General features: G+C 49.3%; 1 protein-coding gene across 6 annotated transcripts in view; it reads left to right on the top strand.

Annotated features, from left to right (window-relative positions):
• Positions 1 to 23,614, top strand: part of mark2b (MAP/microtubule affinity-regulating kinase 2b) — a 206,176-nt gene that overhangs the window by 161,543 nt on the left and 21,019 nt on the right. For 3 of the 6 annotated variants that reach the window (XM_072551202.1, XM_072551200.1, XM_072551204.1), the window contains 2 exons: positions 9,955 to 9,981; positions 18,242 to 18,286. The exons of 1 other annotated variant lie outside the window; for it this stretch is intronic. In XM_072551202.1, coding sequence (XP_072407303.1) covers positions 9,955 to 9,981; positions 18,242 to 18,286 — 72 coding nt within the window. The remainder of the gene's footprint in view (positions 1 to 9,954; positions 9,982 to 18,241; positions 18,287 to 23,614) is intronic. 2 more of the 6 variants (XM_072551203.1, XM_072551205.1) reach the window with 2 other exon arrangements.

The raw sequence follows: 23,614 nt of genomic DNA, 5'->3' as shown, positions 1-23,614 counted from the left end.
AAGGTGCTGGCACTGCAGAGGTATTGAAAGTACCTCAGGAATCTCATAGTCATGTGGCACTGGAAGCTAACAAGCAACCACAACATCTCAGAACATCTCATCAAGCTAAGATACTTTGGAGGGGTGGTTATGCTAATAAGCACAACCGGGAGGAATGAGCTAAGTTCAGGAAGTGGGTGTCGAGCCAGCTTGCTTAAAGATGAAATACTGACTGACGAAAGGCACTTGTAGGATTGTATACAGATCCTCCAACAAAGTAATCACACGGCAATGTATTCAGGAAGAAATTTGGAACTTGTCAGAAAAGCACAGTGATCATTTGGAGGATTTTAACCTGCAAGTAATAGACAATAGGTGCAGGGGTAGGCCATTACGGCCCTTCGAGCCAGCACCACCATTCATTCTGATCATGGCTGATCATCCACAATCAGTATCCTGCTCCTGCCTTATCCCCATAACGCTTATCCTTAAGAGCTCTATCCATCTCTTTCTTGAAAGTATCCAGAGACTTGGCCTCCACTGCCTTCTGGGGCAGAACATTCCATATGTCCACCACTCTCTGGGTGAAGAAGTTTCTCCTCAACTCTGTTTTAAATGGCCGACCCCTTATTTTTAAACTGTGTTCTCTAGTTCTGGACTCACCCATCAGCGGAAAAATGCTTCCTGCCCTCAGAGTGTCTAATCCTTTAATAATCTTATACATCTCAATCAGATCCCCTCTCATCCTTCTAAACTCAAGTATATGCAAGCCCAGTCGTTTCAATCTTTCAAAATATGATAGTCCTGCCATTCTGGGAATTGACCTCATGAACCTATTCTCTACTCTCTCAATAGCCAGAATGTCCTTCCTCAAATTTGGAGACCAAGACTACACACAATACTCCAGATGTAGTCTCACCAGGACCCTTTACAGCTGTAGAAGGACCTCTTTGCTTGTATACTCAATTCCTTTTGTTATGAAGGCCAACATGCTATTAGCTTTCTTCACTGCCTGCTGTACCTGCATGCTTGCTTTCATTGACTGATGCACAAGAACACCTAGATCTCGTTGTACTGCCCCTTTACCTAACTTGACTCCATTTAGATAGTAATCCACCTTCCTGTTCTTGCCACCAAAGTGGATAACTGCACATTTATCCACATTAAACTGCATTTACCATGCATCTGTCCACTCACCTAGCCTGTCCAAGTCACCCTGTATTCTCATAACATTCTTCTTACATTCATCCTGCCACCCAGCTTTATGTCATCAGCAAATTTGCTAATATTACTTTAATACCTTCATCTATATCATTGATGTATATTGTTAACAGCTGCTGTCCCAGCATCGAACTTTGTGGTACCTCACTGGTCACTGCCTGCCATTCTGAATGGGACCCGTTTATCACTACTCTTTGCTTCCTGTCAGCCAGCCAATTTTCAATTCAAGTCAGTATTTTGCCCCCACTACCATGTGCCCCACCAATCTCCTATGTGGAACTTTATCAAAGGCTTTCTGAAAGTCCAGGTACACTACATCCACTGGCTCTCCCTTGTCCATCTTCATGATTACATCCTCAAAAAATTCCAGAAGATTAGTCAAGCATGATTTCCCCTTGATAAAACCATGCTGACTCTGGCCTATCCTGTTACTGCTATCCAAATGAGACGTAATTTCACCTGTTATAATTGACTCCAACATCTTTCCCTCCACTGACGTCAGGCTAACTGGTCTGTAATTCCGTTTTCTCTCTCCCTCCCTTCTTGAAAAGTGGGACAATATTAGCCATCCTCCAATCCGCAGGAACTGATCCTGAATTGGTAGAACATTGAAAAATGATTACCAATGCGTCCATGATTTCTAGAGCCACCTCCTTAAGTACCCTGGGATGCAGACCATCAGGTCCCGGAGAGTTCAGACCTAACAGTCAATCCAACACCATTTCCTGCCTGAGATTGCTTGTGAAGACAGATCCAAAGTACCTATTCAACTCTTCTGCTGTTTCCTTGTTCCCCATAATAAATTCACCTGTTTCTGTCTTCAAGAGCCCAATTTTAGTCTTAACCATTGTTTTTCTTTTCACGTACGTAAAAAAGCTTTTACAATCCTCCTTCATATTTTTGGCCAGTTTGCCTTTGTACCTCATTTTTTCTCCGCGTATTTCCTTTTTAGTTATACTCTGTTCTTTAAAAGCTTCCCAGTCCTCCGATTTCCCTCTCACCTTTGCTATGTTATACTTTTTCCCTTTTGTCTTTATATGGTCCTTAACTTGCCTCGTCAGCCACGGCCACCCCTGCCTCCCCTTAGGATCTTTCTTCCTCTTTGGAATGAACTGATCCTGTACCTTCTGCATAATATCCAGAAATACCTGCCATTGTTGTTCCACTGCCATCTCTTCTAGGGTATTGAACCAATGAACTTTGGCCAGCTCCTCCCTCATAGCTCCATAGTTCCCTTTGTTCAACTGCAACACTGACCCTCCCGATTCTCATATTATGGTCACGACCTCCTCATGGCTCCTTTACTTCAAGGTCCCTGATCAAATCCAGTTCATTGCACAACTCCAGATCCAGAATTGCTTTCTCCCTGGTAGGCTCCAGTACAATCTATTCTCAGAATCCATCTTGAAGGCACTCCACAAACTCCTTTTCTTGGGGACCAGTACCATCCTGATTCTCCCAGTCTACCTGTATGTTGAAATCCCCCATAACAACTGTAGTAATACCTTTGCGACAGGCCAATTTCAACTCCTTATTCAACTTACACCCTACATGCAGACTACTGTTTGGGGTCCTGTACCTAGCTCCCATTAGGGTCTTTCTGCTTTTAGAATTTCTCAGCTCTCTCCATACTGACTCTACATCTCCTGATTTTATGTCCCCTTCCCTCGCAAGGGACTGAATATCATTCCTCACCAACAGGGCCACGCCACTTCCCTCTGCCTGTTAGTCTGTCCTTTCGATAGCACGTTAAGTCTTGAATATTCATTTCCCAGGCCCTGTCCACTTGAGGCCACATCTCACTTATCCCCACAACATCGTACCTGCCGATTTCCAACTGAGCCTCAAGCTCATCCACCTTATTTCTTATGCTTCGTGCATTCATATATAATATGAATTTAATTTGTTACTCCCCTCACCCTTCCTATCATTCCCTATTTCACTTGACCATACTGTATGATCCCTTGAGTTTTCTGCTCCATTGATTCTGTTGTCTTTCTTAACTTCTTTTATTCTCATTTTCCCTTTAACTTCCTAGAAATCCAGATTCCTCCCCCCCAACTTCTTAGTTTAAACACTCCTGTATTGCAGTGGCCAACCTGCCAGCCAAAATGCTGGTTTCCCCCACCTATGAAGGTGCAGCCCATCCCTCTTGTATATTTTATAATTACTGCAAAACATATCCCAGTGATCCAAGAATTTAAATCCTTGCTTCCTGCACCAGTTCCTCGGCCACACATTCAAGTCCAATATCTCCCTGTTCCTGCCCTCTCCAGCCCAACAAACTGGAAGAAAACCAGAGATAACCACCCTGGAAGTCCTGTTTTTCAGCCGCCTTCTGAGTTCTCTGAAGTCTTGCTGTAGCACGTCCCTCCTCTTCTTCCCGGCATCCTTTGTGCCGGCATGCACCACCACCTCTGGCTCTTCACCTTTGACATTGAGGATTCCCTGCTCTCTGTCGGTGACGTCCTGGATCCTGGCACCAGGGAGGCTGTCCACCATCCTCAAATCCCGTCTGTTGCCACAGAAACCCCTTTCAGTCCCTCTCACTATGGAGTCCCCTATTATCACGGCTCTGCATGATGTTTGACTTCTTAGCTCTGCCTCCACACCAGTTTTTGATTGGCAGACCTGTTGCCTTTTGGACTGATAGTGTCGCCTGTCTCGACGGTTTCCAAGTGGATACATGGTAAACATTTACAGGGATGGATTGTGGGTCAGAGGATTGGACATCATATTAACAGGAAGGAAAATAATAACTAAAAGATAAATAAGGAATGAAAGATTGGAGTATGGGAAAAAAGTAGCCAGAAATATGAAAGCAGTAAGAGTTTTCTATAACATTTTGATAAAGAAGAGTTCACAAAGTGAGCATTGATCTTACAGAGAGTGTGTCTCGAGAACGCATAATGGAAAATAATAGATGGAAAGTGAATCAAACAGGTGTTTTACATCAGAGTTCATAGGAAAGATACAGAGGCTTTGGAGAGGGTGCAAAGAAGGTTTACCAGGATGCTGCCTGGACTGGAGGGCTTGCCTTATGAAGAAAGGTTGAATATGCTCGGACTTTTATTTCTGGAGAGAAGGAGGAAGAGAGGAGACCTGATTGTGGTGTACAAAATAATGAGTGGAATAGATAGAGTCAATAGCCAGAGACTTTTCCCCAGACCAGGGTTGACTGATACGAGAAGTCATAGTTTGAAGATATTAGGAGATGGTATAAAGGAGACATCACAGGTATGTTCTTTACTCAGAGAGTTGTGAATGCATGGAATGTGTTGCCAGCTGAGGTGGTGGAAGCCAAGTCATTGGGGACATTTAAGCGACTGCTGGACATGCACATGGATAGCAGTGAGTTGAGGGGCGTGTAGGTTAAATTACTATATTTTACATTAGGATTAAGTCTTAGCACAATTTTGTGAGCCTAACGCCCTGTTCTGTGCTGTACTTTTCTGTGTTCTATGTTCACTGTAAAGGATAAAAGTAAGATCCCCAAACTAGGTGTAAATCAGGAAGTGGAAGGGAGGAAGAAACTTGGATAAATCACAATCACCGGGGACACTGGAGTCAAGGGGTGGCAAGTCCCCAGGTTTGGGGTGAAGAGCCACAGGAGTCATTGCTGGGGCCGCCACAGCTTACAAGTGACTGTAACGAAGGGTTCAAAGATATAGTTTCTAGGTTTGCTGATGGCACAAAGATTGCCAGGAAGATGTGGAAAGGACATAGATAGCTCCAAAAGGTTATTCATAGGTGGTGAATAGGCAATGATCTGACCGATGAAGGCCAGTGTGGGGAAAAAAAAAGTGAAGTTGTCCATTTGGCAGAAAGAATAAAGCAGATTAATTAAACAGTGAGATATTGCAGAGCTCAAAGATGCAGAGGGATCTGGGTGTTCGAGTGCATGAATCACAAAATGTTTGTCTGTAGGTACAGCAAATATTCAGGAAAGGGATTTGAATGTATCGCTGTGGATATGAGACTTGAGCATGAATGGGGAGATAATGTGTCAACTATTCAGTCTGCATCTAGGGGTATTGTGTTGTTATTATTCTAGGAAGGATGCAAATATGTTGGAAGCATTTCAGAGAAGACTTTCGGAACTTGGTTCATCAAAAGGTGATGGAAGCAGAGTCTTTGAATATTTTTAAGGCAAAGATGGAGAGATTCTTGATAAGCAGGGTGGGGGTGGGGGTGCGGGGGGAGGAATTAAAGGGTATTGGGGTAGATAGTAATGTGGAGTGATCAGGCCATCCACAATCTGAACAAATGGTGCAGCAGTCTCGAGGGGCTGGGTGACCTTGTATGCTCATGTGTTGGCCTTTATCTCAAGTACAGAGATAAAGATGCTTGACTTCAATCTCATTGAACCTTTGTGAAGCCACATCTTGAGTATTGTGTGCAGTTCTGGTCCCTTACCTTTGGGAGAGAATGTTTTTTCGTAGAAGGATGCTTCCGCAGATTGATTCTCTCCTTTGAGCAAAGGTTGAGGAGGCTGGGCCATTAATCTTTGGAGTTCATGAGAGATCTCTCAGAAACTTACTCAGCACAGGTTATATTCAAAAAAGATGACCCTGATCCCCGTTTGCTGTCCTCTTCCTAGATTTAATTTGTTTTCTGGGCCATGTGTGTTGCTGACTGGGCCAGCATTTATTACCCGTCCCAGCATTTATTACCTGTCCCTACTTGTTGAGAAGGTGGTGCTGAAAGACCCATTATGCTGTGAGGGAGGGAGTTCCTTATGCCTTACAGCTGGTGGACAGACTCTGTGAAGTCGGGAGATGAGCTACTTGCTGCAGGATTCCCAGCCTTTACCTTGCGACTGTAATCACTGTATTTGTACAGTCAGTCCCATTCATTGTGTCCTAGCTGGGGTCTGGGCTGCTGAAGCCAATCATATGGGGAATTGAACTACGGTGGCATAGGTGGGCGCAAGCACACTGCCCTCATTTCCCAAGGAAGCATGGCCAATAACTTCTAGTTGACACATTTGGAATACTGTGCACAGTTCTGGTTGTTACACTACAGGAAGAATGCATCCTTTGGAGAGGATGCAGAAGAGGTTTACCAGGATGTTTTTTTAGATCCGAGTGTATTAACTATAAGGTGAGGTTGGACAACTTGGAGTGTTTTTGCTGGAGTGTTGGGCCTCTTAGAAGTTTATAAAATTATGAGATGTATAGATAGAGTAGACAGAGTCTGTTTCCCAGGGTTTAAGGTGAGAGGGAAAAGTTGAATAGAGGTGTGCAAGATTTTTACAGATGGTGATAAGTATCTGGAATGCCCTGCCAGGGGACATGGCAGACGCAAAGTTTAAGCAGCACTTAGACAGGCACACAGATGATAGAAGGATATGAACCATGTGCAGACAGATGGGATTAGTTTAGGATAGTATTACGGACATGTTGGGCCAAAGGGCCTGTTTCATTGCTGCACTGTTCTATGACCAGCCCTGGTTTCCAATTACATCCTGGCCTGTACATGGCTGACACCTAGTGGCTCCTGAGAGAATGGCAGAGCATTGAGCTGGAGAATGTCTGAGCAAGAGTGAGTAGTAGGTGGAAAGAAGGCTTTTCAAAATGAGCAGACACAAAACTGTAACCCACAAGAATAACTGACGTTCAGCAGTTGTAAATTGAGTTAATCTTTGTGTCTTAACTCTACTGAAGAATTTCCTGTGATCTGTGTGTCTCCTTTCCTGTCCCTATTGAATACTGGACAAGGACAGCAAGCAAAAATGAGCAGTCCTATAGCCAGGAGAACTTGACCAGCTCAGAGCTGCTAACTAGGAAAATGTGTGTGTGTTAGAGAGAGGGTCTGCATTGCGCATAGTGTTAGCAGGGCTGGGTCACTGTCCTTGTTCAGTGTCTGGAGAAGACGTGAGCAGGTGATTGGTATTCAGTTCATGTGTCGGGTGTTATCAGGCAAGGCAGGCTCGACAAGTTCATATTCATGTGCAGTGTTAGCAAACAAAACACAGCATTTTAACTCAGCAGGGTGGACCTGTCAGACTCCTACAGAGCAGGCATGCTGTTCAGCCCCTCAAGTCTGGTCTATCCATTACATCATTGGCTGACCTGTATCATAATTGTATCCATCCGTCCCATAAACATTACATCCTGACTCAAAGATCTTGCTGCTCCCAACATCTGGGAGGGTGTGGAGGGGGAGGAGGGTGGGTGGACGTGGACGCAAATTCTTCTGGAGGGAGTAGGGCGTGTGTGTTGGGGGTGATAGGATGAATGGGTGTGGCGGTATGGGTAGGTGTGTGGTTGGGAGTGGTGTGTATGTGGGGGTGTTGAAGGTGGGGCGTGGAGGGAAGGGGTTGGGGTGTAGTTAGCTGCGTGGGTGGGTGGGGGGCTGTTGGTGAAACAGAATGTGTGTATGGAGGGGAAGGGGCTGTGGGTATGGCTAGGTGTGTGGGTGGGGGAGTGAATGTGGGTGGGGGCAGGGGGTATGTGTGGGGGGAGGGGAGTTGCCAGAGGGGAGGGAAAGGAAACAGAGTTACTTGTCCCCAATTGCCCCAAGAGTCAAAGGAGCTGCTGGGCAGTGTCAGAGGGCAGTTAAGAGTTAATCCCATTGGCGTGGTGTAGGCACGACTGGGTAAGGACAATAGGTTTCCCTCACTAAAGGAGAGTAGTGACCCAGCCAGCTTCTTATTGTAATTAGACAGTGTTTGTGTGGTCACCATTAGAATAGCTTTTTTTATCCCAGAGATTTTTATTGCATTTAAATTGTCACCAATGTTTTAATTGAAACTTGGCTCCGTTTAACTTTGCTCAGCATCCAAAGATGCGTGTTTGCATCAGGTGTTTGGGTGATGAAGGATTCTCACTGTTCAGTGTTAACCTGTGTCCTGCCTGAAAACAATAATCACTTGTTAAAATTTGGGACCTGGAGGAAGGACACTGCCTTTGATTTTCGGTCCATCCCCAGAAGAGTAGAGCATGTACATAGTGAGTGATCGGAAGAGAATACCGCACTTACTGCTGTACACTGTCTCCGTGGCAATATCAGGATGTGGGTGGTCTGTGACTGTTACCATGGTGACACATTTAACTCGACAAAGCTCCCGAGCCTCATCTCATTCACTGTGAAAGGGTACCATGTTGTAATGAACTCCACACCGGCTCCCAGTCCCCAGTGCACTTCTCCAGGCAGACCCTCTCACACTCTTCTTGCCCCCCTCCTGCCCTCCCATCTTTTGCCCTCGCCCTAACCCTTTCCCTGTTGTTTTGTTCCATTGGCAATGGTGCTTCATTGGTGGGAGGGTGGAATTATTTTGTGACTTGTTTATAGAGGAAGATTGCGTGTTAATGGAATAAAGTAGTGTGATATGTGGCAGGAAGGAAGCGCACACAAATAATTGGTTTTACAAATTAAATGAAGAACACACTACTATGAATTTGGTGCAAAACCAGCCATCCGGCCCCTTGAGTCTGTTCCACCCTTCAGTAGGATCACAGCTATCTTTTACTTAGAGTGTCACTTGATTAATTCAAGGTTGGGGGCGGGAAAGGCATAAGTGTGCTTTATTATTGTGTGTGCAGCAAGAGGTGGTGGCCTCAGGCATTGGCTGATTATTGGAGTTAGTGTTGCTGACAGTAGAGTTTGGCCTGGCCTCGTCCTCTTTCTGATGCTCCTTTCCTTTGCCCCTGATGCTGTATGTCACTGAGTCATCTTCTCTGTGTGTCATGTATGTCATTGCTGTTTCAAATGGGGAAACTGGTCACACTTGCCTGACTCTCTCCATTGAGACATGGCGGTGTGTTGGAACATCTCCACGTGTCTGTGGGGTCAGAGAAACCGGTTGACCTGGTTGCTTTTAGATTCCCCTTCCTCACCCTCCTTGATTTTAGATCCCCCTCTTTTCCCCCCCCCCCTTCAAAAAAAACTCATGTCCTCCTGGATTTTAGACTGTCCCCACCCTGCGTTTGTGTAATGTTTCAGTCTTAGGGCTGGAGGTGACCCCCTCCCTCCATCAATCCCTGATGCTGGGGTGATTCACCTCCTTTTGGTGCCATTGGTATGGATGGTGCTAGTTGATGGGTTTATAATTGGTTGTGACATTTTGGGAAGGTTGAATGTTACATCCTGCAGATAAATGTAACCATCTTAGCTGATTTCCTACAAGCAGCGAGTAACCTGCCAATTGTTTACTCGCTTACGAGTGTTCGTATTGACACCAGCTCTTCCTGTGAAACCTGTGACAGGAATATGTTCCCCACACCCCCTAGATTTGTCCCCACCAGGTCAGGCAGCTGTGTGCCAGTCAGTCACCGGGCTAGGGAACTGTCCTTCTGCCAGTGGAGGCCCAGTTCAGGCTTGGGGGCTGGGGGTTTGCTGGTATGTGGAGATGCAGCAGCCTGTCTTTTGGAGACTAGGTCAAACAGTGTCCTAAATCTCCAACCTATTGTTCAGCTGACCAGCCCTCTTTGTCTGCACTCCCTCCTGTTCTGAGCCATATCCATGGATGTAGCTGAAAGTGGGCTGTGACGGCCAGAGATTCCCCAACTGATTCCTGTCCAGTGAGCTCTGCCTCTAGGTGGATAATGGGCAAAGACTATAGTGCACCTTACAGCCAGCTAGCTCCTGAGTGAAGGTTGTGGTGAGAAAGGGAATGGTGTATAGCAATCTGGAATCTCTGAACTGCTGCTGGTGATTGTAGCAGTGTGCACTGCATCATGTCGACAATGGTGGCGTCGGTCATTGTGACTCATTTGCCCTTCACACCTTTCTTCTTGTTTCTGTTTTTAGAAATCTGTCTTTCAGATTTGCGAGAAGGTAGGAACACACACCCATTGTATGTTTTCATGCTGGTTATGTTACTAACACCTTGGCCTCTCTTTCTGTCATCACTGCTCTTGCTGTCTTGTCACTCAACCTTTCCTCTCTGTTTCCGTCACTGTTCGGTGTTCTTAGGGCTAATGTGGGATATGTTGTTTTCTAAGGTGACGCATGCTGTTTTGGAGATGTGAGGGCTGTTGTGAGTGGGGTGGGGTGGGGGGAGCTGGAATGGAGTGGTGTCTCGGGCTTGTGGGCAGTTAAGCACTTTCTCTCGGGAGCAAACCTTTCTTATCCTGAGGACAATACATTATTTGAGGGTCACTTCTCCTAATTGTCTTTCTAAGGTGGGACCTTCCATTCACCTGTCTCCGTCCACCTCCCTAAACTCCAATCCACCACAGAGAACACAGCAATGATTGAGTGATCAGAGTAAGCTGCAATACTCCTTTGGGATAGAATAGCCAATCAACAGAATGGCTTTCTGAGGAAGAACATTCACCCAGTTAGGATGCTGCTGGTGTTCCCTATCCCTCTGGAGGCCTTACTGTGGAGCGGAGTTGCTGGTTTCAGAATTGAGGTTACGGTTAGAATCATTCTTGGAGAGCGTGGCAAATTTGGATTGCTCCCGTGAGGAACCTGCTGCTGTTTCTTTCAACTACCAGAGTCTCCATGAGTAATGCTCTGGATCTGTGGGTTCAGAGATTCACTTTGATTTCAGAGTGGCCAAAGCCGAATGTTTAAGTGTTTTTCACCATTTCGGAGAGAACAGTGAAAGGAAAAGGTGCTGAGCAAGTGCTGTTAATAAGAGATCAGTATGTTTGTGTAGTAGGTCAGAGGGAGATGTTCAGTCAACTTGGGTGGAGCTAAGAAACACCAAGCATTGGTCAGAGTGCTGTAGAAGCCACTAGACAGTAGAGGTAATGCCAGGCATGGTATTAATTAGGAAATTAAAAGATATGTGTAGCAAGAGTAATGCTGTAACAATAGGGTCCTTCATGTAGGTCAGGTCAACCTAACTAGTGCTAATACTGTGGAGGACTGATTCCTGGAATGGGTGTGGGATGATTTTCGTGACAGAACGTGATGAGTTGAGAATGGGCAATGAGAGGCCGAATTAATAATCTTGCGGTAAAGAGGCCTTTAGGAAAATGGCCAGAGTATGGCAGGGCTAAACCATTAAGTTCAAAAGTGATATAGTTCACCCTGAAATGAGGGTCTTTGATCTAAACAAAGGAAACCATGACAGTATGGGGGGGCAAATTGGCTGTGACTACGTTAAAATGATGTAGGTAGCCAATGTCTAACATTTTTGGCCACACAATGGCTAAACATGGTTTGCAACACATTTATTATCCAGCAGGATGGATGCTCCAACCATAGGTAACAAGGGAAGTTAAAGATTTTATGAGATCAAAAGCATAGACTTACAAAGTTGCCAAAAAAGTAGAAAGTCCAAACATTGGTAGCATTTTAGAATTCAGTCAAGGAAGACACAAAACTAATAAAGGAAGGGAGAATGAAAAGTGAAAGTAAAAGAGTGAGAAACCTCGACAGGTTTATGTAAAGAGAAAAAGATGAACAAGCCAAATGTGAGCCCATTGCAGCCAGAGGCAGGAGATTCTGAAATGGGGAATAAGGGAATAGCAGAGTAACAAAACAATGACTTTATATCTGACTTTCAGCAATACTAGGGAATTGAGGTAATGGTACAAAAGTGGTAGTGGAGAAAATAATGGAACTGAAAGTTGATAAATCCTCAGGACCTGATGATCTACATCTTAGACTATTGGAAGGTGAAGCTCAAAAGATGGTCAGAGTTCTATCTAATTCTGGAATGGTTTCTGCAGAATAGAATGTGTCAAATGTAACTCCCCTGTTTAAACAAAGATTAGAGAGAAAATGGGGAGTTACTGACTTGTAAGACTGATGTCAGTTGTCGGAAAAATATTCAAGTCTAATATAAAGGATGTGATAAGGGGATACTTCAACAGTGATAGTTGTGGATAGAGGCAACATGGATTTCTGAAAGGGAAATGAGATTGAACAGAACTTTGAGTTTTGAGTGTCTGGCGGAGTTGATAAGGGAGTGTGCAGTGTGTTGGGGTGGGGGGCGGTGAGCGCGGTGAAAATGACTTTGAGGTTGATGCTGCAACAAAGTTTAAAGGGTATATGGACAGATTGGTGAGTGGAATAGACAGGTGGAATATATGTGGAAAATGATGTCCACTTTAAATGCCAGTAAGAGATTGGAAGTGTGTTGATGTGCAAAGGGACTGAGTTGTCCTTGTCCAGGAGTTACTGAATGCTGTCATGAAGGTGCCCGGAAACAATTCTGAAGACAAACGGTCTGTTAGTATTTATCATGAGGATTTGTGTACAGGAGCCCAGGAGCATTACTCCAATTACACAAAACACTGGTGAGACTGCACCTGGAGTATGGTGCGCATTTCTGGTCCCTTCCCCTTCCCATATTATACTCTTCATAGGGATTCACTAGACAATTCCTGGGATGATGGGACTGTGTTCTCTGGGGTTTCAAGGAATGAAGGGCGATTCCCATAGAAACTTGTCAACCTCTTTCAGACATTTGGGCAGCACGGTGGCACAGTGGTTAGCACTGCTGCCTCACAGCACCAGAGACCAGGGTTTAATTCCCGCCTCAGGCAACTGTCTGTGTGGAGTTTGCACATTCTCCTTGTGTCTGCATGGGTTTCCTCCCACAGTCCAAAAATGTGCAGGTTAGGTGAATTGGCCATGCTAAATTGCCCGTAGTGTTAGGTGAAGGGGTAAATGGAGGGTTGCTCTTCAGAGGGTCGGTGTGGACTTGTTGGGCCGAAGGGCCTGTTTCCACATTGTAAGTAATCTAATCTAGGTAGTATTCTAATTTACAGTAGATACAGAAATGAGGTGTCCCCCTAGTAGTGAGGTCTATGAACTGGCATAGTCTCAGAGTATAGGGCTCAATTCTGAATGAGATGAGGAGGAGATTGGTGAATCTGTCATTGGGCAGGTTCAAGTTAGAGATATAGATATCCCAATGTTAACAGATGTCAATGGACATGGGGTTAAGGTGAAAGGTCAGTTATGAATTAGAGCAGGTTTGAGGGGAGGAATGGCCTTCTCATCTTATTTCCCATGTTTCTCTGCAAGGACTGAGGCTGATGAAATAAGTAACTCCTGTTCATCTGGTAGTTTTGTTGGCACAGGGTCTTGAAGTTCAACACTTTTGTAATTATACCTGAGTGCACTGTCCCCAAGCAGTCAGGCACCTGTCTTGATGCCTCACTCCTCAGCTTTGTACAAACTAGAGAGAGAGAGTGGGAAGGGCCCAGGTTTGGTCCTGCTCACTGTGAGAGACAATGCTTCTAGTAAGTGCCCCTCTAATCATTCAAATGTATCATTGTGATGTCTGGTTGTTTTGCCTCACAGCTAGAAAATTTACTGTCCAACTTCAGGAGGTCATACATGTAAATTAAGAACAAGAGTGGTCCATTTGGTCCCTTGAACCTGCTCCACAATGGAATAAGATTGCAGCTGAGCTGATTGTGGCCTTGACTCCACTTTTCTCCTTGTACCTGATCACCCCGACTGTCTCTTTGATTGCTTTTTTAAGCTAATTCCCCATGTTCTAGTCTCTCCCGCATCAGTATCCACCTTACAAGTCCTCTCAGGATCTTGTATGTTTCATTAAAGTTCACCTCTCGGTCTTCGAAATGCTGATGGATACAGGCTCAGTCTGTCCAAAGTTTCCTCAAAAGATAAATCCCCTGCCCCCAATCCCAGGAATCGGTCAAGTGAATCTTTCCTGAACAGCTTTGAATAGTTTCTTAATTAAGGAGATCAAAGGTGTACACTGTATTCTAGATGTGGTATCACAAGCATTCTATACAATTGCAATAAAACTTCACAAATTTTGTACTGTATTCCATTCCCTTTGCAATAAACAGTAACATGGCATTTGTTTTCTGAATTGCAGAGAACTTCATATGAGCCTCTGTATCTCAGTTCTACAAGCTCTGTTCAATTTTAAATAATGCTGCTTCTCTATTGTTCCTGCCAAAATGCACAAGTTCACATTATTCCACATTTTATTACATCTGTCACATTTTGCCCACTCACTTAAATTATCTATATCCTTTGGCAGACTCCTTTCTTCTTTACAACTTGGTTTCCTATCTGGCTTTATAAAAATTGAAAATAATTGAGGTCCCAACACTAAACTCTGGCACTCCACTAGTTACATTTTGTCAATTGGAAAGTGACCTATTTAGGCACACCCTCTACTTCCAATCAGCTAATTAATCCTCTGTCTGTGCTAATAGCCACTGTACCATGGGCTGGTATTTTGTGGAGTAATATGTGTGGCACCTTGTCACAAGTTTCCAGGAAATCTCCGTACAGTGAGTCCGCTGGTTTCCCCTTAATAGACTTTGCTCATCACTTCCACAAAGAATTCTCATAAATAGATTAATTACTGTTTCCACTTCATGAAACCATGACTCTTACTGAATGCTTTCAGATTTTCTGTCTGCCCTGTTTTTTACAGTAGATTCCAGCATATTCCCTATGACAGTTGTTAGGCTAATTGGATAGTAGTTTCCTGCTTCGTGTCTCCCTTGAATGGAAATGTTACATTCATTGTTTTCCCATCTGATGGGTCCATTACTGGGAATTCATTTGAAGAACTGAAACCTCAGCAGCCACTTCTTTTTCACGTTGGAGTTGGTAGACATTCTGGGCCAGGAGATGTGTCAGATTTCAGTTATATTGACTTTCATTGTACCCTCTCCCTGGTGATCACTGTTGAAGTTCCTCAATCCCTTTCAGCCTCTGATTCACAATTATTTTTGGATGTTATTTGTATCTGCTACAGTGAAAACAAATGCAAACTACTTGTTCAATTCCTGTTCCATCTCGCATCTTTTTATTAGTTCGCAAACATAATTACTGGAGAGCAGCTCTCACTTGCTCATTTCCTTGTTGAATACTTATTGAAATTCTTAATATTTGTTTTTATATTTCTAGCTTGGTTTCTCTTGTACTCTTAATTTTCCCCTCCCTATTCACTTTCTAGTCATTTTGTGCAATTCTTTGTATTCTGTCCAGTTTTCTGACCTGCCAGCCATCATTGTGCAATTTCAGTTTGATGCTTTCTTTAACTTCCTTAGTTACCCTCAGTTGCTGTCCTTTTAGAATCTTTCATTCTCACTGGCATGTAAACTTCAGCATCTCATCACTCCCACATTGTCCTGCCCATCCAACCCGTCTCCCAAGCACTGCCCCATCCTCCAGGCCCGCACCAACCCCTCATCGGCCAAGTCCACACCCAAGCTCCCATCTCGCAAGCCCATCCCCACCATCCCAATCCTGTAGGCCCATGCCCTACCCCCAGCACAGCCTATCTACTTCATGCCAGTTGCGAACTGAGGAGAGAAGGGAGGACAGTAAACACTAACCTCTGGTATATCAGCCTATGCTGGCAATGTTTCTTTAGGCCTGGAACAAGGTGAGAATCCATACGGATGGGGTGTTGGTTGGCTGTTTCGCAAAGTGCATGCTTGGTCTAACATTGAATGTGACTAACCCATTTGTTGCTGTGCGTGTCAAATTTAACCGTTATATTTGATGGATAATTTAGTTTCAAAAGGAACAATTGCAACAAAGATACTTGATTCCTCCTAATCCGTTACAAGTGTAAACTGCCAGGCGTCTCGTCTTTTGGACTTCCACTTCAACAGCAGCTGGATGGGAGAAGGCACTGGGTGTGAATGGAATTGTGGCAGGACATGACTGGGAGATGATGAACAGAGCTCTGTCTAGTCAAACACTGTGGCATAGTGCTTGCAGCTAGAAAGGAGTACTAAATTAGACTGCACATTAGTGATTAAATCACTCCACATCAATTCCACCCAATTCATAACGCACCCCAAATCAATCCCATGTCAATTCTTAACACACTCTGATATCAGATTCTGGATTAGTGGTGCTAGAAGAGCACAGCAGTTCAGGCAGCATCCGAGGAGCAGTAAAATTGACGTTTCGGGCAAAAGCCCTTCATCAGGAATAAAGGCAGAGAGCCTGAAGCGTGGCGAGATAAGCTAGAGGAGGGTGGGGGTGGGGAAAAATCAGTCAACTTGTCAGTAACACACCAAATCAATCCCACCTCAATTTATAACACAACCCGAAATCAGGCTCCATGTCAGTAACACGGCCCAAAATCAATCACCACGTCAGTAACACGCCCTGAAATCAATCACCACGTCAGTAACACGCCCTGAAATCAGGCACCACGTCAGTAACACGCCCTGAAATCAGGCACCACGTCAGTAACACGTCCCGAAATCAGGCACCACGTCAGTAACACGCCCTGAAATCAATCACCACGTCAGTAACACGCCCTGAAATCAATCACCACGTCAGTAACACGCCCTGAAATCAGGCACCACGTCAGTAACACGCCCTGAAATCAGGCACCACGTCAGTAACACGTCCCGAAATCAGGCACCACGTCAGTAACACGCCCCGAAATCAATCATCACGTCAGTAACACGCCCCGAAATCAGTCACCACGTCAGTAACACGTCCCGAAATCAGGCACCGCGTCAGTAACACGCCCCGAAATCAATCACCACGTCAGTAACACGTCCCGAAATCAGGCACCATGTCAGTAACTCACCCCAAAATCAATCACCACGTCAGTAACACGTCCCGAAATCAGGCACCATGTCAGTAACTCACCCCAAAATCAATCACCACGTCAGTAACACGTCCCGAAATCAGTCACCACGTCAGTAACACGTCCCGAAATCAATCACCGCGTCAGTAACACGCCCCGAAATCAATCACCACGTCAGTAACTCGTCCCGAAATCAATCACCACGTCAGTAACACGTCCCGAAATCAGGCACCACGTCAGTAACACGCCCCGAAATCAGGCACCACGTCAGTAACACGCCCCGAAATCAGGCACCACGTCAGTAACACGCCCCGAAATCAGGCACCACGTCAGTAACACGCCCCGAAATCAGGCACCACGTCAGTAACACGCCCCGAAATCAGGCACCACGTCAGTAACACGCCCCGAAATCAGGCACCACGTCAGTAACTCGCCCCGAAATCAGGCACCACGTCAGTAACACGCCCCGAAATCAGGCACCACGTCAGTAACACGCCCCGAAATCAGGCACCACGTCAGTAACACGCCCCGAAATCAGGCACCACGTCAGTAACACGCCCCGAAATCAGGCACCACGTCAGTAACTCGTCCCGAAATCAGGCACCACGTCAGTTACACGCCCCGAAATCAATCATCACGTCAGTAACACGCCCCGAAATCAATCTCCACGTCAGTAACGCCCCGGAATCGATCATTATGTTAGTAACATGCCCTGGAATCGATCACCACGTCAGTAACACATCCTGGAACTAACTATATTGTCATCAATAGCCTACTCCCCAGAGGGCTCTTGTGACATAGTGGGTAGCATCCCTACCTCTGTGCTAAAAGTCTCAAGTTCAAAACTCAGCTGTCTCAGAAGTTTGTAGCAACATTTCTGAATAAGTTGATTTAAAAAAAATAATGCTGTTGCTGTCAGTTTTGATGCTGCTCAGTCTGAGATGCTAAGCATGTGCTGTGGAGGTGATGTGTTCTGCTCCTGTCTGTACAATAGGGCAGCCAGTCATCAAGAAGAGACTGCAGTGAACAGAGCCTGAACGTGGGTGTAGGACAGCGTGGGCTGCGGCTGGTATAGGTTCTGTCTGGGTGGCTGAGGGATCTCTGTAGTGTCTCTGGCAGGAAGCTAAGGATGGAAACAAGAGACGTTGCAGTCGGATTGTAGGTTTCATGGAAAGACTTCCTGAAACATTCAGAACTCTGTTCATGAGGAAGGTTGTTCAGGACTCTCAAGCCCATCAAATAGTGCAGGTGGAAGTGGGATTCAGGGTAGAGGTAGCTCCCGCTATCCAAAAGTACAGCGTTCCCAGGAAATTTTTCAAGCCGAAAATGGCGTAAAGCGAAGGTACATGATTTATGTGGAAAAAAGTATCGCTTTTCGTAAAAGCGAAAATCCTCTTCAAATTCGCGAAAACAGATAGTGATGTAGCTCTTTTGTAAAAGCAAAATTGCATAAAGTAAACATTTGGAAAGTGGGGATTACCAGTAACAAGATGTTCCACCTGCTTATTGTCTGCAGCTTTATCTAAAAAGATGTCTTCCCTTTGTTTTGTTCTAAATTTGAACTTTGATTATTTTTTTGAGGATGCCCATTGAGGGAGACAGCAGAGAGCGGGCTGAGGGCTCAAGGTGAGAATGTAAAGCCATTTCTATAAAGCTTGTGCCTCTATCGCCTCCACACTTTCTAATTTCAGCCCAAGGTGAACGTGTCAATCGAGCTCAAACCAGATCCGTAAAACACTTCAAAACTGTCAACATTCCAAAAGACATTTCCTGCATTAGTTGTCCCTTGCTCTTCAACGCATGAAAGACCAGCAGCCACAACTACCTGTGGCCCACAGGGAAAGCTCTGTGTGTGTTTGTGTGTGTGTGTGTGTGTGTGTATGTGTGTGAGTCACTCGTACCCTGAGCAGTGAGCTCTGTGCGTGTTTGCCAGTCGCGCCCTGAGCAGTGAGCTCTGTGTCAGTCGCCCTGAGCAGTGAGCTCTGTGTCAGTCGCACCCAGAGCAGTGAGCTCTGTGTGTGTGTCGGTCGAGCGGTGAGCTGTGCGCGCCTGTGTCAGCTGCAACCTGAGCAGTGAGCTCTGTGCGTGTGTCATTCGCAGACTGAGCAGTGAGCCTTGTGCGTGCCAGTCACGCGGTGAGCTCTGTGTGCGCGTGTCAATTGCATGGTTAGCTGTGTCGGTCGCACCCTGAACAGTGAGCGTTGTGTGCGCGTGTCAGTCGCACAGTGAGCTCTGTGCACGTCGGTTGTGCAGTGAGCTCTGTGCATGTTTGTCAGTTGCACAGTGAGCTCTGTGCACGTCGGTTGTGCAGTGTGCTCTGTGCATTTGTCGGTCGCGCAGTGAGCTGTGTGTGTGTTTGTCGGTCGCGCAGTGAGCTCTGTGCGTGTTTGTCGGTCACGCAGTGAGCTCTGTGCGTGTTTGTCAGTCGCGCAGTGAGCTCTGTGCGTGTTTGTCGGTCGCGCAGTGAGCTCTGTGCGTGTTTGTCGGTCGCGCAGTGAGCTCTGTGCGTGTTTGTCGGTCGCGCAGTGAGCTCTGCGTGTTTGTCGGTCGCGCAGTGAGCTCTGTGCTCCTGTCGGTCGCGCAGTGGGCTCTGTGCACCAGTCGGTCGCGCAGTGAGTGCTGTTGCTGTGTCAGTCGCGCAGTGAGCTCTGTGCGCCAGTCGGTCGCGCAGTGAGCTCTGTGCGCCAGTCGGTCGCGCAGTGAGCTCTGTGCGTGTTTGTCGGTCGCGCAGTGAGCTCTGTGCGTGTCTGTCGGTCGCGCAGTGTGCTCTGTGCGTGTCTGTCGGTCGCGCAGTGTGCTCTGTGCGTGTCTGTCGGTCGCGCAGTGAGCTCTGTGCGCCTGTCGGTCGCGCAGTGAGCTCTGTGCGCCAGTCGGTCGCGCAGTGAGCTCTGTGCGCCAGTCGGTCGCGCAGTGAGCTCTGTGCGTGTTTGTCAGTCGCGCAGTGAGCTCTGTGCGCCAGTCGGTCGCGCAGTGAGCTCTGTGCGCCAGTCGGTCGCGCAGTGAGCTCTGTGCGCCAGTCGGTCGCGCAGTGAGCTCTGTGCGCCAGTCGGTCGCGCAGTGAGCTCTGTGCGCCAGTCGGTCGCGCAGTGAGCTCTGTGCGCCAGTCGGTCGCGCAGTGAGCTCTGTGCGCCAGTCGGTCGCGCAGTGAGCTCTGTGCGCCAGTCGGTCGCGCAGTGAGCTCTGTGCGCCAGTCGGTCGCGCAGTGAGCTCTGTGCGCCAGTCGGTCGCGCAGTGAGCTCTGTGCGCCAGTCGGTCGCGCAGTGAGCTCTGTGCGCCAGTCGGTCGCGCAGTGAGCTCTGTGCGCCAGTCGGTCGCGCAGTGAGCTCTGTGCGCCAGTCGGTCGCGCAGTGAGCTCTGTGCGCCAGTCGGTCGCGCAGTGAGCTCTGTGCGCCAGTCGGTCGCGCAGTGAGCTCTGTGCGCCAGTCGGTCGCGCAGTGAGCTCTGTGCGCCAGTCGGTCGGGCAGTGAGCTCTGTGCGCCAGTCGGTCGCGCAGTGAGCTCTGTGCGTGTTTGTCGGTCGCGCAGTGAGATCTGTGCGTGCATCGGTCGCGCAGTGAGATCTGTGCGTGTTTGTCGGTCGCGCAGTGAACTCTGCGCGCGTTTGTCAGTTGCGCAGTGATCTCTGTGCGCATCAGTCACGCAGTGAGCTCAGTGCGCCTGTCGGTCGCACGGTGCACTCTGTGTGTCTGTCGGTCACGCAGTGGGCTCTGTGCACCAATCGGTCGCACAGTAGGTGCTGTTGCTGTGTCGGTCGCTCAGTGAGCTCTGTGCGCCAGTCGGTCGCTCAGTGAGCTCTGTGCGCCAGTCGGTCGCGCAGTGAGCTCTGTGAGTCTGTCTGTCGGTCGCGCAGTGTGCTCTGTGAGTCTGTCTGTCGGTCGCGCAGTGTGCTCTGTGCGTGTTTGTCGGTCGCGCAGTGTGCTCTGTGCGTGTTTGTCGGTCGCGCAGTGTGCTCTGTGCGTGTTTGTCGGTCTCGCAGTGAGCTCTGTGCGTGTTTGTCGGTCGCGCAGTGAGCTCTTTGCTCCCGTCGGTCACGCAGTGTGCTCTGTGCGTGTTTGTCGGTCGCGCAGTGTGCTCTGTGCGTGTTTGTCGGTCACGCAGTGAGCTCTTTGCTCCTGTCGGTCGCGCACTGAGCTCTGTGCGTGTTTGTCGGTCACGCAGTGAGCTCTGTGCGCCAGTCGGTCGCGCAGTGAGCTCTGTGCGTGTTTGTCGGTCACGCAGTGAGCTCTGTGCGCCAGTCGGTCGCGCAGTGTGCTCTGTGCGTGTTTGTCGGTCACGCAGTGAGCTCTTTGCTCCTGTCGGTCGCGCACTGAGCTCTGTGCGTGTTTGTCGGTCACGCAGTGAGCTCTGTGCGCCAGTCGGTCGCGCAGTGAGCTCTGTGCGCCAGTCGGTCACGCAGTGAGCTCTGTGCGTGTTTGTCGGTCGCGCAGTGTGCTCTGTGCGTGTCTGTCGGTCGCGCAGTGAGCTCTGTGCGCCAGTCGGTCGCTCAGTGAGCTCTGTGCGCCACTCGGTCGCGCAGTGAGCTCTGTGAGTCTGTCTGTCGGTCGCGCAGTGTGCTCTGTGAGTCTGTCTGTCGGTCGCGCAGTGTGCTCTGTGAGACTGTCTGTCGGTCGCGCAGTGTGCTCTGTGAGTCTGTCTGTCGGTCGCGCAGTGTGCTCTGTGCGCCAGTCGGTCGCGCAGTGAGCTCTGTGCGTGTTTGTCGGTCGCGCAGTGAGCTCTGTGCGCCAGTCGGTCGCGCAGTGAGCTCTGTGCGCCAGTCGGTCGCGCAGTGAGCTCTGTGCGCCAGTCGGTCGCGCAGTGAGCTCTGTGCGCCAGTCGGTCGGGCAGTGAGCTCTGTGCGCCAGTCGGTCGGGCAGTGAGCTCTGTGCGCCAGTCGGTCGGGCAGTGAGCTCTGTGCGCCAGTCGGTCGGGCAGTGAGCTCTGTGCGCCAGTCGGTCGGGCAGTGAGCTCTGTGCGCCAGTCGGTCGGGCAGTGAGCTCTGTGCGCCAGTCGGTCGGGCAGTGAGCTCTGTGAGTCTGTCTGTCGGTCGCGCAGTGTGCTCTGTGAGTCTGTCTGTCGGTCGCGCAGTGTGCTCTGTGAGACTGTCTGTCGGTCGCGCAGTGTGCTCTGTGAGTCTGTCTGTCGGTCGCGCAGTGTGCTCTGTGCGCCAGTCGGTCGCGCAGTGAGCTCTGTGCGTGTTTGTCGGTCGCGCAGTGAGCTCTGTGCGCCAGTCGGTCGGGCAGTGAGCTCTGTGCGCCAGTCGGTCGGGCAGTGAGCTCTGTGCGCCAGTCGGTCGGGCAGTGAGCTCTGTGCGCCAGTCGGTCGGGCAGTGAGCTCTGTGCGCCAGTCGGTCGGGCAGTGAGCTCTGTGCGCCAGTCGGTCGGGCAGTGAGCTCTGTGCGCCAGTCGGTCGGGCAGTGAGCTCTGTGCGCCAGTCGGTCGGGCAGTGAGCTCTGTGCGCCAGTCGGTCGGGCAGTGAGCTCTGTGCGCCAGTCGGTCGGGCAGTGAGCTCTGTGCGCCAGTCGGTCGGGCAGTGAGCTCTGTGCGCCAGTCGGTCGGGCAGTGAGCTCTGTGCGCCAGTCGGTCTCGCAGTGAGCTCTGTGCGCCAGTCGGTCGCGCAGTGAGCTCTGTGCGCCAGTCGGTCGCGCAGTGAGCTCTGTGCGCCAGTCGGTCGGGCAGTGTGCTCTGTGCGCCAGTCGGTCGGGCAGTGAGCTCTGTGCGCCAGTCGGTCGGGCAGTGAGCTCTGTGCGCCAGTCGGTCGGGCAGTGAGCTCTGTGCGCCAGTCGGTCGGGCAGTGAGCTCTGTGCGCCAGTCGGTCGGGCAGTGAGCTCTGTGCGTGTTTGTCAGTCGCGCAGTGAGCTCTGTGCGCCAGTCGGTCGGGCAGTGAGCTCTGTGCGCCAGTCGGTCGGGCAGTGAGCTCTGTGCGCCAGTCGGTCGGGCAGTGAGCTCTGTGCGCCAGTCGGTCGGGCAGTGAGCTCTGTGCGCCAGTCGGTCGCGCAGTGAGCTCTGTGCGCCAGTCGGTCGCGCAGTGAGCTCTGTGCGCCAGTCGGACGCGCAGTGAGCTCTGTGCGCCAGTCGGTCGCGCAGTGAGCTCTGTGCGCCAGTCGGTCGCGCAGTGAGCTCTGTGCGCCAGTCGGTCGCGCAGTGAGCTCTGTGCGCCAGTCGGTCGCGCAGTGAGCTCTGTGCGCCAGTCGGTCGCGCAGTGAGCTCTGTGCGCCAGTCGGTCGCGCAGTGAGCTCTGTGCGCCAGTCGGTCGCGCAGTGAGCTCTGTGCGCCAGTCGGTCGCGCAGTGAGCTCTGTGCGCCAGTCGGTCGCGCAGTGAGCTCTGTGCGCCAGTCGGTCGCGCAGTGAGCTCTGTGCGCCAGTCGGTCGCGCAGTGTGCTCTGTGCGCCAGTCGGTCGCGCAGTGTGCTCTGTGCGTGTTTGTCGGTCGCGCAGTGTGCTCTGTGCGTGTTTGTCGGTCACGCAGTGAGCTCTTTGCTCCTGTCGGTCACGCAGTGAGCTCTGTGCGCCAGTCGGTCGCGCAGTGTGCTCTGTGCGTGTTTGTCGGTCGCGCAGTGTGCTCTGTGCGTGTTTGTCGGTCACGCAGTGAGCTCTGTGCGCCAGTCGGTCGCGCAGTGTGCTCTGTGCGCCAGTCGGTCGCGCAGTGTGCTCTGTGCGTGTTTGTCGGTCGCGCAGTGTGCTCTGTGCGTGTTTGTCGGTCACGCAGTGAGCTCTTTGCTCCTGTCGGTCACGCAGTGAGCTCTGTGCGCCAGTCGGTCGCGCAGTGTGCTCTGTGCGTGTTTGTCGGTCGCGCAGTGTGCTCTGTGCGTGTTTGTCGGTCACGCAGTGAGCTCTTTGCTCCTGTCGGTCGCGCAGTGAGCTCTGTGCGTGTTTGTCGGTCGCGCAGTGAGCTCTGTGCGCCAGTCGGTCGCGCAGTGAGCTCTGTGCGCCAGTCGGTCGCGCAGTGAGCTCTGTGCGCCTGTCGGTCGCGCAGTGAGC

This window comes from Chiloscyllium punctatum, chromosome 31 (genome assembly GCF_047496795.1).
Source record: "Chiloscyllium punctatum isolate Juve2018m chromosome 31, sChiPun1.3, whole genome shotgun sequence".
Taxonomy (NCBI): Eukaryota; Metazoa; Chordata; class Chondrichthyes; order Orectolobiformes; family Hemiscylliidae; genus Chiloscyllium; species Chiloscyllium punctatum.
This window is presented reverse-complemented; position numbering and strand designations above follow the sequence as displayed.